General features: G+C 42.1%; 1 protein-coding gene across 1 annotated transcript; it reads right to left on the minus strand.

Annotated features, from left to right (window-relative positions):
* Positions 1-3,005: 3,005 nt before the first annotated feature.
* Positions 3,006-16,307, minus strand: GJA10 (gap junction protein alpha 10). The gene is made up of 3 exons (XM_030490362.1): positions 15,290-16,307; positions 10,323-11,682; positions 3,006-4,355 (listed from the first exon to the last, which is right to left on the minus strand). The coding sequence occupies exons 2-3, from the start codon at positions 11,664-11,666 to the stop codon at positions 4,317-4,319; spliced, it is 1,383 nt and encodes a 460-aa protein (XP_030346222.1). The 5' UTR covers positions 11,667-11,682; positions 15,290-16,307; the 3' UTR covers positions 3,006-4,316.
* Between the last annotated feature and the right edge of the window lie 173 nt (positions 16,308-16,480).

Here is a 16,480-nt window from a genome sequence, read left to right on the forward strand (position 1 = left end):
ATATGAGCAGTGGAGCTGATAGCTTTGCATAAGGAGGGGATCTGCTAAGTATGGAGTGGTTTATTTTTATCGGAAGTGAGGTGAAACTAAAACTATTAACATAAAGAGCTTATGCTCTCTTTCCTGCTAGAAAATTTCTCAACAGATTTTGACTTCATTTCAGTTTTGTCTCTGCCAACACAGTCCAAGTTAATTTTACATCATATATATAATATGTGTATGTATGTATACATACATCTATAATTCTAGTCAGAGTGCGTGTTTGTGTATTTTCCTGTTTATAATACATATATGTATATTTATAATACTCCCTGGAGTATTTCATGACTCAGGCATCAGATCTGATGCTGTAGCATACAATATATGTGTATATGCATATGTTCAAATACTGTGTGTATATTTAAAAGATCTATTGTTGGTGGTCTGTAGAATAATTATTCCCTTTTCTCTCGAAATTTTAATGGCATTACTTGCAAAGACTAAGTGTACAGTATTTTCCTACACTCCACCAAGATAGGTATTATTTATATCGAAGTCAAATATTGATATGCATTTTGCGGTATTAGACAGATAACGTTCCCATTTTTGCAAATAAGATTGCTTTTTGGCAGGAAGGAATGCTAAAAATACCTTTTTATAAGGTCGTTACCCCAACCAAGCGACTGCTAAAAAGCATGTTAGATGACTCCTGTGTTTGTACGAATTTTAGTGACTGTGGGCAGAGCCCTTTCTGTAGGCGAAAGTCACTGCGTGGGTCATGCAGTGCCACTGTTGTCCCTTTTGCCTAATTAAGGGCATGCAGAAAGAAAATAGCATCCTAAAATAGAAATGGCAACTGGCAGTGTTTGATTTCATTGATTGCTTAGAAGCAGAGAGGGGCCCAGGCTACGAACCCAAGCAACCCCTCCATTTGGAGAGAGCTGAGCAGGGACTGCAGTGTCCGGCTGGGCTCATCCCTGCGACCAGAGGAGCCCACCCTCAGGAATGTGGGCAGAAGAGGGAGCAGCTACCCCACGCCAGGAGCTGGGGCTGTGATCCCCAGCCCAGGCCAGTGTTACCCTGCTTTTGGGAGGTAACTGAGAGAAGGAAGCGTGCATGGTTTCAGTCCTGTGCTCACTACTGCCTTTGCTCTGCCTGAAGCTATCTGGATCCCTCAGACCAGCAGGAATGATACTAAACACTTTGGTGATACTCAATGCATGGTTGTTTACTCGTAGTTCCAAGCATCACCTTTGATTTCAACGGTGGGGATGCCCTAAGAGTTTGTTCCAGAACCAGTTGGTTACAAGTGCACCTCTAATATATGCCTTACAAACTTCAGAGGCCATATTCAAAACAGGGTTTTATCAGTGTATGCAAGGGGGTGCAACCCCTCTTCTCTTCCTCCCCAGGTCAAACAGTATGGACAGTTTTCACACATATCTACCTGTATAACCCTCTGTACCTCTCATAACTGGTCAATGACTGTAACAGGTTACATCAGGTGTTTTTTCTACATACTTTTTACACAAATTCTATGCGATTAATGTAACTTAATTCAATGCATCATTTTATTGTACTAGTTCTTAAGCTTGTCTTTATTTTTTTTCTAGGTGACTGTGGTTTCTTGTGATTTTTATTGTATAAATAAATGAGGTGGCTGTTGATGCTTACTCTCTGTTACTAAGAATTTTTACCTTTTTGGAAGAAAGCATTGCTATGAACTAATGAATTTAAAATGTCATTTACTCATTGTAAATACAGTATTGTGCAAAAAAACAAAAATGAAAAAAAACCCTTTTCATTCATTTGAATTGCTAGTGTTAACTGAATTTTGTCTAGACACCATTTCTGTTGATGAAATAAAGACATATCATTATGTATTGTAAATCGACTCTTCTTGACTCTGAAATTGATGTTGCAGTGCTCGGTTAATGCAAAGGTTGGAGATGAGATTTGGGAGGGTAGGTTGGATGGGGTTGATACGGCCTGGTGAATCTCTGGACTGATGAAGAGGCCTCCACTCACGTGATCCCATTGCTAATTCACTAGTCACCTTTGATCCAGGGATCCAGTTATCTTTGATCCGCTGCAGGAACAGTTGAGGGTATTTCATTGCAAAGATGAAATAAGTTGTTTTGGAAGATCAAATAAGCTGTATTTGTACCCACTCCCCTAGTGCTCAACTTAAGGCAATTCTGCTAAGTCTTTGTTTTGGTCTTCTAAAGTGCCTCTGTACATGTTGTGAGGCAAGGGGAGAGGTTGAGGTGTGTTTCCCCTTTACAGAAAACCTGAGAGAAATTGAGAGGTTTCTGTAGAAGCAAAATACAGCTGAAAATCTCTGAGTGTAAGCCAAATATGGTAGAGTTCCTCTCCGAATTAAGAACTTGTTCTGTGGACCGTTGGCGTCGCTTATACTGCAGAAGATGCAGAAAGGAAAGAAATTAGAACAGCCTTAGGAGCTATTGTCACAAGCCAGGTGCGGGCTCTAGCAGGGGGTATTTGCTCTGTGTGACTCCCAAACACATGGAAGCCACCTCGCTCCTTGGGTTGGATGCTACCTGAGAACCTGCTCAACAGCCCAGCAGGAGGAGAGCTGGGAAGGGGGGAGTGGCATGACCAGTTGTCCAACCCTGGCCCACACATTTGCTGGTGTGCTGCTGTGGGGAGCAGGGAAGAGGCCAAGCTGCTAGAGGGAGGTCCCCAGGCTTTTTTATGACAAGAAAGGAAACCCTAGATCGCATGCCCTGGGCCACCATCCTTCAGGATGCGAATTGTGTGCTCCTCCATCTGCCATAGTGAAAGTTGCCTGCGATTTTTCAGTTCCAAAACTGAAACATGTTACTTTCCAGAGCCACCTAGTTTTCCGAATCTTCCTGTTGAGCATATATGAAGAAAGCTTCTCACCCCCTCAAATCTGTCAGAAGATGTAGCATCCACCACAACTACACATAGCCTGGCAGTAGAGAATGTACTTTAGCAAAGCTGTTTCTCCATCCCTGATCGGTTGTTGCTGGTGCTTAATGGCCACCATCTGAAGTATTTCCCTTTTTTTTTTTTTTTTGCCTTAAAATACTAAACAAATGCACAGGCAAACTGTCAGTGAGTTTATAGTGAGGCAGAATATAAATGTAAATCATGTGCACCAGAAGAAAAACACTGTAATCTCATGCAATCTTTATGCTTGACTCTTTTTCCCTCTTTCTGCTAGCCTTGCTTTAGAGATGCCAAGTCAAAGAGGATTTTTGTGCTTAGGGAATCTGGCATAGCAAAAGAGCTTGTTCCAAGCATCACTTGCTGTTGAGGTGATGGCAAATGTAAGCTATGATAAGCTTGACAAATACAAGCAGCCAAAAGCATGTGGCCAGAAATAGGGTCAGGGACAGTCAAAGTGCTTTATTTTCTGAAAACACAAGTGGAAAGATTGCTTTCTTGGGCCGCATACAGCCCAGAAATCCAACCCTCCAGAGCTAGTCTGTCCTGGCAAACTGAAAATGAGGTCTTTTGGGCTTTGCTTGTCTTTCAGTTCCTCTGTATGAGCTAATGAGACAGTGAAGGGAATAAGATTTTCATGACCCTGAGGTCATAGCTTGCAGATCTTCTTGAACAGCAAACTGAAAAGCACAGATATTTTGCAATTAAAATAAATTGTCCAATTTTACTTAGTTTCAATTTTGAAGCAGAGAGTATTAGCTATGATGAGGCCACATTAGCATGGAAAGTCTCCATCAGAGCTTGACGACTGCATTAGCACACACAGGCGAGCAGCAACATATTCTTCAGCTTGTTTTTTCTCTCTCTCAAATTCTCGGTCCCTTTAGATTCCTTGAGTGTTTCTTCCATCTTTTATTCATCAGCTGCTGAAGCCTGAGGAGATAGAGGCCACGCTGCCCTCCAGGTTACTTTCAAATCAAACTAACCCTTTCTTGTAAGTGCTTTGGGTCTTCCACTACCTTGAAGGTCTATGCATCAGGCTGGTTTCTGATATGAACACTACTATCATGCACAACAAGTTGTACATCCCAAAATGTTCTCCCAAAGAGACAAGGCTATTTCTGCAGTGGTAGCACACACTGGCCAGATCTGGCTCAGTCTACATGAGAAAAATCTTGAGTCGTGGCATGAGATACCCATTAACACCAGCAATTAGAGTATGGTATGGCTGGGATTGGTGCAAAATGAAGGAATAAAGTGGTTGTTTTCTGAAACTGTATTATGAATTTAACATTATAGGGGCAGGAGAAGGGAACAGAGCAACAAATAACCTGTTTTTTATCTCTCTGCTGAAGGCAGTTTGCGCTCAATCCCTTTCTTTATTTCTTCTCCTTAGAATGTCATTACTTTTTCATGATAGACGATAGTTCTAGGAGCATGCTCTGAAAGATAACAAGAGAAAGAAAACATGAAGCTGAGTTGGCTTAAAGGAGAAAAAGAAATGTTATCATTGTAATTATCCCCAACACATACATAGTTGGGAAGGTGGGAATCTCGTGTTTAGCTGACAACATACTTACCTTGTCAGGCTTTGTTCAGTGGTAAGGAGAGGGTGGGCAGAAGGGAACCAAAATCAACACATCATTCCTTGCAGTAACTTGTTTGATAACAGTGGACACATCCTTAGAGCCCTTGTTTTACACATAAAGGGGTTTTGCATATTTTTGATTGCTTTAAAACCATACAAAGATGGATTCAATTAAGTGATTTCCACTTTCTAAAATCCAGCTTATGTATTCGTTGCTGCACAAATCCTCAGAGGGTTCATTGGTTGTCAACTGCTGCTGACCCTCAAAGTTTATCTGTTTGTGCAACTGGCAAATGGCTACCTTGGGGTGACCATCTAGCTTTTGCAGGATAATTCATACACTGGCTGTCATCACCATGAGCTTCTCCTGAGTGCTCCAGAGCAGAATAAAATACAACTAGTGTGGAATATACATATATATGTATACATATATATGTGTATAAAGAAGTGTTTGCAGAATAAAACTGTACAAAACCAGCAGTAGTTACCAGCAGGTGTAAACATTAATACCTTCAAGGATTCTCAGACATTCTAGAGGAACACAGGGTTTTACCAGTCCCTTACCACAACTGTAGATTTTCCTACAGGTGAAGCTCAGCTGTTTAAATAACTCCTTCACAGTTATGAGGGTTGTTATTTCACTGTACATTCACTCTTATCAAACTGTTCCCAGCCCCAAGAGCGAAAGCGGGTGAGCAGCTAGTTAAATGAGTGGGTATTTTTTCCTCAAGTGTTTCTGAAAGGGTAAGTAAACATGCCTTGTTCTGGAGAAGACTGCAAGCATTCAGGCTGAATAGCAGTTCTCTTTTTTGTATCCTGCTCACTGTGGAGTATTCTCCCACTGGGTAAAAGGCTCCAAGCTGAATGGAGAATTGAGAAGTAGAAAAAGAGCTGAACACCACAGAGGAATAAAAGAGCAATGCAGTAAGGCAAAACGGACCCAGTGGATCGTAGTATTTCCCCAAATTTGGCAGAGCCAGGATTTCAGCCCCAGAGACTTTCTTTTCTGCAAATGAATAAAATCAGAAGCCCCATCTCAGTCCAATTCTGTGAGCTGAGGGTATCAGCTTTACCAGCTGCTTCATTATCAGCTTTATCCCACTCATTCACCATGAGTAAGGATATCTTTTGCTTTTAAAGATACATTGTTTACTTTGTAGGCAAAAATACAGATTTAAAGAAATGACACTGAAAGCACTGGGCTCTCTGGAGGAGATGGTGGGCTGGAGAATAAAGAGAGGATTGAGGGTGAGGAAAACTCAGCACCCCTTGAAAAAAAAATATAAAAAAATCTGAAGTTGAGTGCCTAAAATGCACTAATTCTTTCTGAAAATCTTGATCTTGTGATTTTGGTTTCCCAGGAGAGTGGTACAGCTAAAATATTGTTAAGAATATCATAAATCTTCTAATGATTTCCAATTTTATTTTGTGATTCCAAGAAATTGTGTTGGCTCAATGAAGATAATGTCAAGTCTCTGCATCTTATTGGTATGTCATTGGTACTCTAGCGAGAGGACTGGCACAATAGTTCTCTCAATGCAGGTTTAGGAGTAGGGTGAAAATGTGATAACCTGGTTCCAAGCCATCTGAAAGATGGTGCCTTAATAAGAAGAGATACCAGTCTCGTGTAAATACTCCCAATCCCAATTAACCCGACTAGATCTCATAGATTTTAGAGCACGCCTTAAAATTCTTTAGAAAACTATTATAAGAGGCCAAAGAGAACTGGTGCTAGACATGCTCAGGTAGCATGCAGCTGAAGTCCTCTGCATTAGAAAGGTGGGGGAGACACAGCTAACAAAAGACTTCAATTGCAGCTAGCAATGAAATATTACACAGCCTCCTGCTTTCAGCTGTCAAATTCTGATGACACTGTAACACTCTGAAGATGCAATGCCAGGCTGTGGCCATGCTCAGCTGAGTATTCTGGTGTTCTGCAATCGTTCTTTTGATTTGTAGAAAATGGCAGAGGAGGAATACTGCTTGATTCTGGCAAAGGGTGTCTTTGCTCTCTCCCTCTCTAATTGTTAAGTTGGAGTGCTCAGATATCTTATTTTTATCTCCCCAGAGAGAAAAAGAGCTATTCAGTGGTCCCAATGGCTTCACACAGTCTTGCACATATAATGCAATGAGACAATCCCCCTTAACGCAATGCTCCAAGAGCTAGATGCCTATTACAGGCTGTAATTCCTGGCCCTGCCTATTTTCAAGAGAGCACAGATTGTATCTGTACTAGTTATATACTGACCTTTGACTGCCTATTAATATTATCAGACTTAGAAATGTATTATGCACCAGTCAAGGGCCTGACTGGTGCAAACTATGGAGGTTTTTTTCTCATTATGTCATTTGTGTGCAGAAACCTATTGACAGCAGCATAATTCCTACAGACCTTTGTGAATCCAACTCCCAGTTGTCATTTGTGATTCTAGTTGTACTAAATTCAGAGCAGCTCTTTTCAGTGATGCGTGTGTGAAAAGCAGCCATTTAAGGCCTGCTTGCCTAAGGGAGGCTGGCAGCCTAGAACCATGCAAAAGGTGCCTTTTTGCTCCATAGCTGTATCTCCCCTTAAATAAAAGCTAAAATGTGGAGACAGATGCAAAACTTAGGGCAGAAATATGTGTGTGCCCGCAATATCTCTTAGAAGATAAGATACCATATATTCTCTAAGATGCATACTCTAAGTGAGCCTTGGAAATGATTAATCTAAAGACAGTTATCAGTGAGCAGATCGTTTGCTGTCACTTCAAAGCATGCTGACTGCATTCCTCAGTACCAAGGGTTTGGAGGCTTGCAGATAGCCTGTTTTCAGCTGTACACAGATGCTAAATTCCCCTATCAGTGTAGAGTTTTGTAACGTTGTTTATCCCAGGTCTCCATCAAGTTGAGATAAGCTCACCAGTATTGTCAGTGATACTCTAGTCATTGTGTTTAGGTGGACTGAAATGAGTTGGAAATTATGCTCATGCCATGCAGTGATTCTCTCCTCCTGTGCTGTGCCATGTGTTTTCCCTGATGCAATAAAGGTCCAGTTTTGGTGGTCTGTCCTCAGAACCTAACAGATGTAAAGTTTGACCAGCAGTGGCTCAAGGAAAAGGTGTATTTCCCAATGGAACAGAGTCTCTTGAGAAGCCTTTAGCCTAATACATTTTTCAAGATTTCTGCCTCTTTCATTTTGCCTTCTCGATCTGAATAACGGATAACTTTGGACAATGCAATGACCAAGAAACTGAATAGAGTATGAAGAGTGAGTGGTTTGGGTGTAAAACTAAACTGTTGGAGCATAAATATTTTTTTCAAGGTTCTATGCCACAGCTGAACATGAAATGAAGAAATGGCTCTTCACCTCCACCAATTTCAGATGAGGAAGTTTTAAATAGCTTTGTTAGTTTGCATTGTGGCCAATATGGTTGGTCTGTACAAATCCTAACAATGGAAACGGCATTTCTTCTGTTGTATATGCAGCTGCTCTGAAGTCTGAAAAGGTGAGGTATCCCCATGCCAAATGTGCATTTTGTATTCAATATCCTATTGAGCTGTTCATGAGGGTTTACAGTGAAGGACTGAATGCATTCTCTCTTAAGGGTCCAAAGTAACCCTTCCTCCAAAGAGGAAGTCCTAAGAAGTTCCTGTTCTCTCTGAGGGATGCAGTTTTGTACTTCCTTAGAAAAAATCTCTTGATCATGACCTGGCCAACTACTATCCACAACCTAGTCTTCATGGTTTGATCAAGAGGTTGCAATTCTTTATGAGAGGTAACTTTTAGAACATCTAGTTGTCCCTAAAAAATATTTCTTTATCTGTTAAAGACTCATGTTTGGTGGAAATGCAATTGATAATATTGCTCAAAAAGATTTCAGCAATGTCTGACAGTCAAGTATCCATAACTGTACTATTAGATCTGTTCAGTGCTTTCAATGCCATGATTCACAGGATGTGGTTGACCTGTATTCAGACTCGTGCAGTATCAGACAGATTGAATTTATGTAGCTTTAAGATTTTCTTTCAGCTAGGAAAGCTGTGGTGATTGTGGGCAGTTGCAGTTGTACTGCTATCTTAGCACAGTGTGTGGGTATGTGTTTGCTTGGAGGTTGCTAGAATTGTTGTTGAGGTATAAAAAGTGATATTTTTAATGTTGATTTGATACTCTATTCTCATTGAGCTAATGCAAGGAATGCTACAAACAAGTTCTGGCAGAATGATATGGAAGAAGGGAAAGAGAAAACATTCAAACCAGTAAGGAACTAAAAACGGTAGTTCGGGCAAGTTATCAAAGCAAATTGAAGAACAGCATTAATTCCACTGCAATTTTGCTCCATTTGGCTATCCAGCTTAGACTAGTACAATGCAGGTTAGAACAGACTGCATTTTGTCTGTTCAGAAAATGTTTGTGCATGTGGATTCATTGTCATGTTAAAAAGTGTTTGTTCTTTCTCTGCATTACTGTTGCAAGTCACTATTGACCAGGCATGGCAGTAGATAATAATTTCTGTGTGCTTCAGTTGGAACCTTTTCAATACAATTCCTTTTAAGTTCTTTTTTTTTTTTTTTTTTTAGATAGAATCACTAATTTTTGAATGCTCCTTTCATGCAGATAAATCTCATCATACATATTTTCTTTTATCTGAATATTAATACATGATGATTGTCTCCTGGAAGTCAAATTAAAACAAATCAAACCAATGCTGAGTGCCCTTTACAACCAAAATGAAATGTAGAATTTGGGAAGTACAGACCAGACGGATATGAATGTCTTAATGTCCAAAATCAATATTGTTGTGATGCACCAGCATATTTGTGTATTGAAATTGTTATTCATTAAATGTCATAGCAATGCTAGAAGTAAAGTGCATTTGCCAAAATCTTAACTCTATTGTATAGAGAAGCACCTTTACTTTAAAATATCATGTGCTGTAAGCAGGTAGCAAACAGGTAGCATACCCACATGAGTCTCATTTTAAAATGCTAGTAGCAGTCCCACGCATTATGATCCCCAAAGGCAGCATGCCAGAAGAGTGTTAGTTTCAAGAGTAATGACATTGCTTTGCAAACAGCCTCTATTTCTCTGCAAGAACTCCCCTGGAAGATACCATCGTTGTCATTAAAGAGTAAAAGCTGCCAGGCAACTTCTGTGAGTTCTCGGCAGGGTGCTACTGGAATTCTGTCTTGCTTGAATAACCTTTTGCACTTCACCTTTTTGAAGAGCCTTCTCAGCTGAGTATCAAAAACCAGCAGATCAGACAGATTGGACTCTAAGCCCTCTCACTGTATTAGAGATATTGGCATGAAAAGTGATTAAATTGCATCTAAAGTGACAATTTAACATGGCTTATGCTAGCTATATATTCCATAAACTGTAACTCCATGAAAACTGGAACCAGTGAACAGTTTTTTGATAAGCAATGTGTAAGAGTGCCTTCTGCTTCTAACCACTCAACGCAATCAAGGATCCTCTTTCTCACGGTGTCAGTGGAGCTGAACAAGTTTCCCCTGGCACAGTCCTCAGAATTTGATTGGGATGATGTAGTGAGTATAAAGAAGCTCAGGTTCGGTGACTTAATGGTCCTCAGGACTCAATCACTTCTTAGTGATGTTTTTGCTCTCACGGTAGAAGGGGACAGAAAGTGCGGGAGCTCGGGTTTATCTGGGAGGGTGCGAGGCGTTAGGGTGGTGTCGGAAGGGCTGCCCCAGCCTCCCTGCCCCCCGGCTCGCCCCCTCCACCCCGGGGCCCGAACAGGCAGCCGGGGGCGCCCGCCCCGGCCCGGGATCCGCCGCCGCCCCCTCCCGCGGGCTTCCCCAGGGGCCGCAGGGCTCTACTTGCCATCGACACGCGGCGGCCCATGGCGGCGGCCGGCGGAGGGCTGCTGGGCGGGCTGTCCTCCTCTCGGCGCTTCCCCTCGGAGCCGGAGCCCGAGCCGGGGCCGGGGCTGCCGCGGGAGGCGGCGCTCTCGTTGTCGCTGCCCGCCAGGCTCCCGGTGAGGACGCGGGAGAGGAAGCTGGAGTTGCGGGTGCCCGGGCAGTGCCCGCTGTCCGGGGACTCTCCGCGCTCCTCATCGCGGTCGCGGCAGCCGCTGCCCCGGCTGTGCCTGCGGGGCGCCCGGCTGGCTGCCGCCGCCGCAGTGGGGGCCCGCGGCGCCTCGTCGCTGCTGGACGAGGGCGGAGGCGGCGGCTGCTGTCCGTGGTGCTGCCCCGCGCTGTGCCGGCGGCGGGGCGGCGGCGCGCCGCGGAGCTCTCCGCGGTGCTGGCGGCCCGGTGGCACCCCAGGTGGCCCCGCGGAAGCGGCAGTGGCGGGAGCGCCGGGTGGCGGCGGGGCTGTGGCGGGGCGCGGCGGAGAGGCGTCACTGGCCGGGCAGGCCGGCGGCATCACGGAGCTCTTCTTGGAGTTGTAGAGGCTGGCCTCCTCCTCGGTGGGGCCCGCCGGTTGCAGAGACCTCCAGTAGAGGTTCTTCTTGATCTTCTTGAGGCCCAGGTGGGCGATTTCTAGGAGGTTGAGGAACAGAGAGACAGCAGCAATGCTGTTCATGAAGACCATAAAGATGGTCTTCTCTGTGGGTCGGGACACAAAACAATCCACTGTGTTAGGGCAAGGGGGGCGAGTGCATTTATAAAGGGGGGGCATGTGAAACCCATATAAAAGATACTGACCTATCATAAAGCCCACTTCAACCACGGACCGGGTCAGGATATGTAGGACATAGGTGCGCAGCAGGGACCCTCTCAGGGGTGCCTTATTCACTTTCTTCTGTTCCTCTAGCTTACGCAGTTCTCTCTCCACTTTCCTGTGTTCTTCAGGCATGGGCTCCAGGTCTTCTAGCTGTGCCCGCAGGTGGGCTTTCTTCTTCTGTCGCTCTTTCTCGAGAGCCCTTAACCTGTAGAGTGCATGGCCCATGTAAACTAGCGATGGAGAAGAGACAAATATGATCTGCAGTACCCAGTATCTGATCAAAGAGATGGGGAAGGCCTTGTCATAACAGATATTGCTGCAGCCGGGTTGCTCTGTGTTGCAGATGAACTCAGACTGCTCATCATCCCAGACATCTTCGGCAGCCACTCCCAGCACCAGCATCCGGAATATGAACAGGATTGTGAGCCAGATTTTGCCAACTATGGTGGAGTGGATGTGCACTTCTTCAAGGATGCTGCCCAACAGGTTCCAGTCCCCCATGGTCACAAGTTCATCTCTGAATGCAAAAAAAAAAAAAAAAAAATTTACTTTTAATACAATACTGGATTTCCTTTAGAAATGGCCCTCTTTAGTGGTTGGTTTTGGGTGTTGGGGTTGTTTCTTGGTTTTGGGGGTTTTTTTTGTTTGTTTTTTGTTTGGTTTGTTTTTTGTTTTGATTTGTTTTGTTTTGCTAAAATAACCACCTTTCACATACATTCTTTTCAGAGCAGGGTGATGAACTTCTTAGAAGTTCATCATTATTTGCTACTTACCAGGTCTTTAACTGAATGCAGACTTCATGATTACCGGTGAAAAATGCAAACATGAGATTATTCTAAGCATAAAAGAGATTGATTTCAGCTGTAAACCACAGTACTTTGTATCCGCCTACAGTTTTACACTATTTTCTTCCCACTATGAAAGAAGACAGTTTTTCTCACTTTGCAAACCCTTTACCAGCTGCAATTTAATTCTACACCCACGCCATTCCACTATGGCTTTGCCATAGTTTTGCCATTATGTATAATGTTCATGGCTTTGATAAATTGAAAAAGTTTTGAGAAGTATCCTAGAACTGTGAGAGAAAACTGTTTCATTCTGTACCCCAAGGTGGTAGGATTATTAGTGCCATCTATCCAATATTTTCCCCTCTACCAGGGTAACAATCCACAGGTTTCTTGCTTGGATTCCTAAAATTACAAATACATAGCTAATTTACATATAGCTGTACATGTATAGTCTCAGTTCTAGGATGATATTATAAAGTAAGAGTGCTTCTAGGATTAATAGTTGTAATTTTATGCATTTAAAGTCTTACTGAATCACCAAGACTTTGACTTAATTGTAAATTTTAACATATGGGATAAATAAATCAGGGATTACACAACGGAGTGTTGTGCACGTTTTTAGCTGTGAGTGTAAGATGATCTTTTTAACTACCACATTACTAGAATCTCTTTGATCCACCTTCTGCTGCCAGATGCTGCTGCCAGATGCTTGATTTCCAAGCTGCTTCTCTAGAAACTATTCAGGAGTTTCAGGTAATGTGGGGAATTGAAATGTAAGGTATTTGTCTGTTTATTTATGAATACACTGCACATTCAGTATTGTGTCCCTAGAATATTTTCTGCTAACATGGTAATAAAATATTGAAGCAAGTGGGATCATATCTACCTTAGGGTTTTCACTTGATTTTTTCTGTTACTGTACTTTCAAGTACACAGATTCCACTAAACCATTAGTGAAATGCACTTTCTAAGCTTTCTCTGAGAGTGGCTGGTTGCAGCACCCAAAATCTTGCACCATTTTAACTGACAGTACAGCTGGGTGATATCACCATATCATATATCAATATATCTTGATTAAGGTTTATGATATCATCCCATGACATACAATTTTGCCTGAGGGATGTGTTTAACCACACTGAGAGTAAAGATTTTCAGTTGTAACCAACAGTGCAGTCATTCTCTGCACAGGCATCCTACAGTCTTTATTATTAACATAGCTGGGATTTGAATTTTCACAATGAACTTCCCTTTTGACACAGGGAACTGGCTGAGGAAACCTAGCTAGTCAAACAACTTCTTAGGTGCTCTGATGCACCTGGAGCATCTTCTTTGCTCACTCCTTTCCTCCCATGTGTATCACTGAAACAAGATACATGAAAAAAGGAAGTCAGCAATAACTATCGTAGTCTTTTCCTCATTTTTAAAGATCAATGTGAGATCTTTCTTCCGACTTCCCATGGATTTTACTCAAAGCAGATATCAAATTGTTGCAATGTCGCAGGTTGGATGAGTGCAAAAATGTTCATATGTTGAAATGTTTGCTGGAAAACATTACATCTCATGCTAACAATGCTGAACCTGATTTTCCAAGCTTGGAAGTGCTGATGCGGAATAGTTCACCTTCAGTAAAGTGAGAAGTAGAGGTTTACTTAGAGCAAGATCCCAAACCCAGAGCACTCAAGACACCAAGTACAAGTGGGTGACACTCACTGATTGCTTTGTGCCACTTCTGATGGCAGCACACGAGTTAACCAAAGGAGCTTTGGGCATATTAGCTGCTTTGCAAATGGCTGGTCCCTCGCTGAAATTGACAGACTCCAACAACAAAAAAAACCCAACCCAAGTGAGATGGAAAAACATAAATGCAGGAATGAAAGGGAAAAAAAGACATGTTTTAATCCCAGAGATTAAATGCTAGCATTCCTTTAGTAGGAGGAATTATCACTACCCATTTTGTTACAGAAAGTGCATATAACTATATGGGATAAGACAAGACAAGAACAGGAGTATAAGAAGAACAGGAGTATAAACATGTCACTGGCTCTACAGGTGCTTGTTTCTTAAGTTTCTACCAGTATCTAAACAATTCTAACCTCAGCTTTCCTTTATAACAGCCGATAGGGGAGGGTAATTGTAGGAGTGGTTTGATTCACTCTCTAAGACACTTGCCCTCAAACCCACACTGACAGAACCACAGTATAAATATTGACATGATGAATGTTGTGTATAAGGTCAAGAAGTTAGTCTAGAGCCACAAAAGCCAGAGTTTCTAAGAAATCAGCCCAAACTAATTTACAACCTTGTCATAGCAATGTGCTTCCAATTTTTCCATCTTTCCCTTCCCTGGTCTTATTTGAATTCTGTGTAACAGAGTAATTGCAGTTTACTGTAAGAGAGTAATCTCAAATACCAATAATATAATTATTTCCTGCCTACTAGTAGACTACAAATTCTAGTATTCTTGTATATACCGGTTTTAGTACAGATATAGTACATACCCAAGACATTTCTCATTATACTGACTAGCTTTGTGCCTGTCCAAATATTTTTATATAGTTATTTCAAACAACAAAAAAGCATGCAAATAATCAGTTAGAACCAGGTGGAAATCCACTATTTCTCTTGGAAGAAGTTTCTTTATTTCCTGGTTTTTTACTTCTTTATTTTAAATTTCATTTGATTATTTGCCACTATTCAAATTACTTCTATACTCAATTTATGCCAGGCCTGTGATTTGAAAAAGCAGAGTTAAATCTTAAATTTCTGGTCACAGAAAGTTAAACGCTAAGATGCAAATACTCCTGGATTTAATTTGCATTGCTTCAAGTCTGACAGGGACCTGTCTGCTTCATACTGTCTTGGTAAGAATTATTTTTCTGCCACTTACCTTAGGAGAAATCCCTTGGTTAGTCTGTCTTAGAGCATTGCAGAGGAGCATGAAGTGCTGCTGATTACTGTAGCTCAGAGACCTTCCTTCGACAGTGCTAGGACATGGTTTTTTTTCTCCCAAGAGCCAAAACATAGACGTGGTAGGCTGAGCAGACTTCTCGGATCTTTGTAGCCGGATCACTCAGCCTAAACTATCCGTGCATGGTTTGAAAATCATCAGATGATAGGATGGTGCCTCTAGCCAAAATTATCATGCAATTATTTTAGTCAGTGGCATCTAACAAAGCCATTCCCTCAAGGCTCAATCTGTACAGCAGTAGTTTGCAATGTCTCTACGCATTGTTTTAGTCGGTTCTTCAAACATTACACCTCCACCCAGCTCCCAAATGACATTTTATTTTGTAAAATGGCTAAATAGGCAGCCTTTACAGCACAATAGATTCTTACATTTTCTTTACATTCCATTAGTTTCGCTTTGAATCAATGCCCAAGGATCGATCGGTCATGTCCGATTTCATACTCTGTTGCCTGGTGAGTTAATTTAGGATGTGTTAGACCGAGTCTTTGAAAAGGAAGCCACAGGAACTGAGACTCACGTCTTCAGTTAGAGACACAGGCTTTCAGCATGGTAACCCTTCTTCAGCTGGTTTCAAGAGCCACCCCAAGCCCATTCAGAATTAGTATGTCTGAGAGACAAGGTTTAAAAAAGGAAGGTGAGTTACCAAAATGGGATTTTCTGAGAAATCAGGGTCACCAGAGCTCAGGTTCTGATACCAAGAGCTTCTGCTGCCTAGTCCTGCGCAGGCCTGAATTTTCTGAAAATCCCAAATATCCTTTTTTTTTTTTTTTTTTCCCCCCTCTCCTGGTCCAGATCTTTTGACCTTTTCTTCCATTATATAAGGTTGTGACTGATTTCCACTTCAGGCTCTCCTCCCCAGAGACTTGAGATGGGTTTGCTTTTGGTGGCACAACGCTGTACTTTCAAACTGGTGGGAGAGGAGGGACCAGCCATCACCAAAACTTTACCCATCTTTCCCATCAAAGCCAATTTTGCTCCTGCAATGCCTCTTCATTGATTTCACAGATTCTTCTAAGAAGTCCTGAAATCTGTTCTTGGCATGCTTTATTACTGCTGCCTCCCTGCATGAAGACAAATTGCTAAAGATTATTCTGCAGCTGGTTTTAAAGTGAAGACAATTAGAGGAAAGACTTAATGGAAATAGCTATAGGTTGCTGCATTGACACTGAAGAGAAATGCCTTTAGTCAAGTCAACTGTTTTAGGTAGACAGCTGGCAACAGACTATGTCTTTGAGAGAATCCCTCAAAAATCAATACCCAATGCTCTACAATTTCACTACCATGCACATCCCCATAAACCCTGCTCCTCAAATTCCCACTCTATAAAATTTTCTAATACTCATGTCCACTAAGAGTTTTTAAACTGAATCCTATAGAAATATGTGTGTTGGATAGAGGCAGACATATTCTTCAGTAGCAAATTGGAGTAAGTCTCTCATAGGGCTTGCCAGCTACACTCTTCTAATGAAAAGCTTTGGATATAAAAGGTCTTTCTTCTTTGTAATACTGCACTCAACACTAACCCAATGATTCTAGAAAAAAAGAGGAAAGTTGTCTGA

This window comes from Strigops habroptila, chromosome 6 (assembly GCF_004027225.2).
Source record: "Strigops habroptila isolate Jane chromosome 6, bStrHab1.2.pri, whole genome shotgun sequence".
NCBI classification, from domain to species: Eukaryota; Metazoa; Chordata; class Aves; order Psittaciformes; family Psittacidae; genus Strigops; species Strigops habroptila.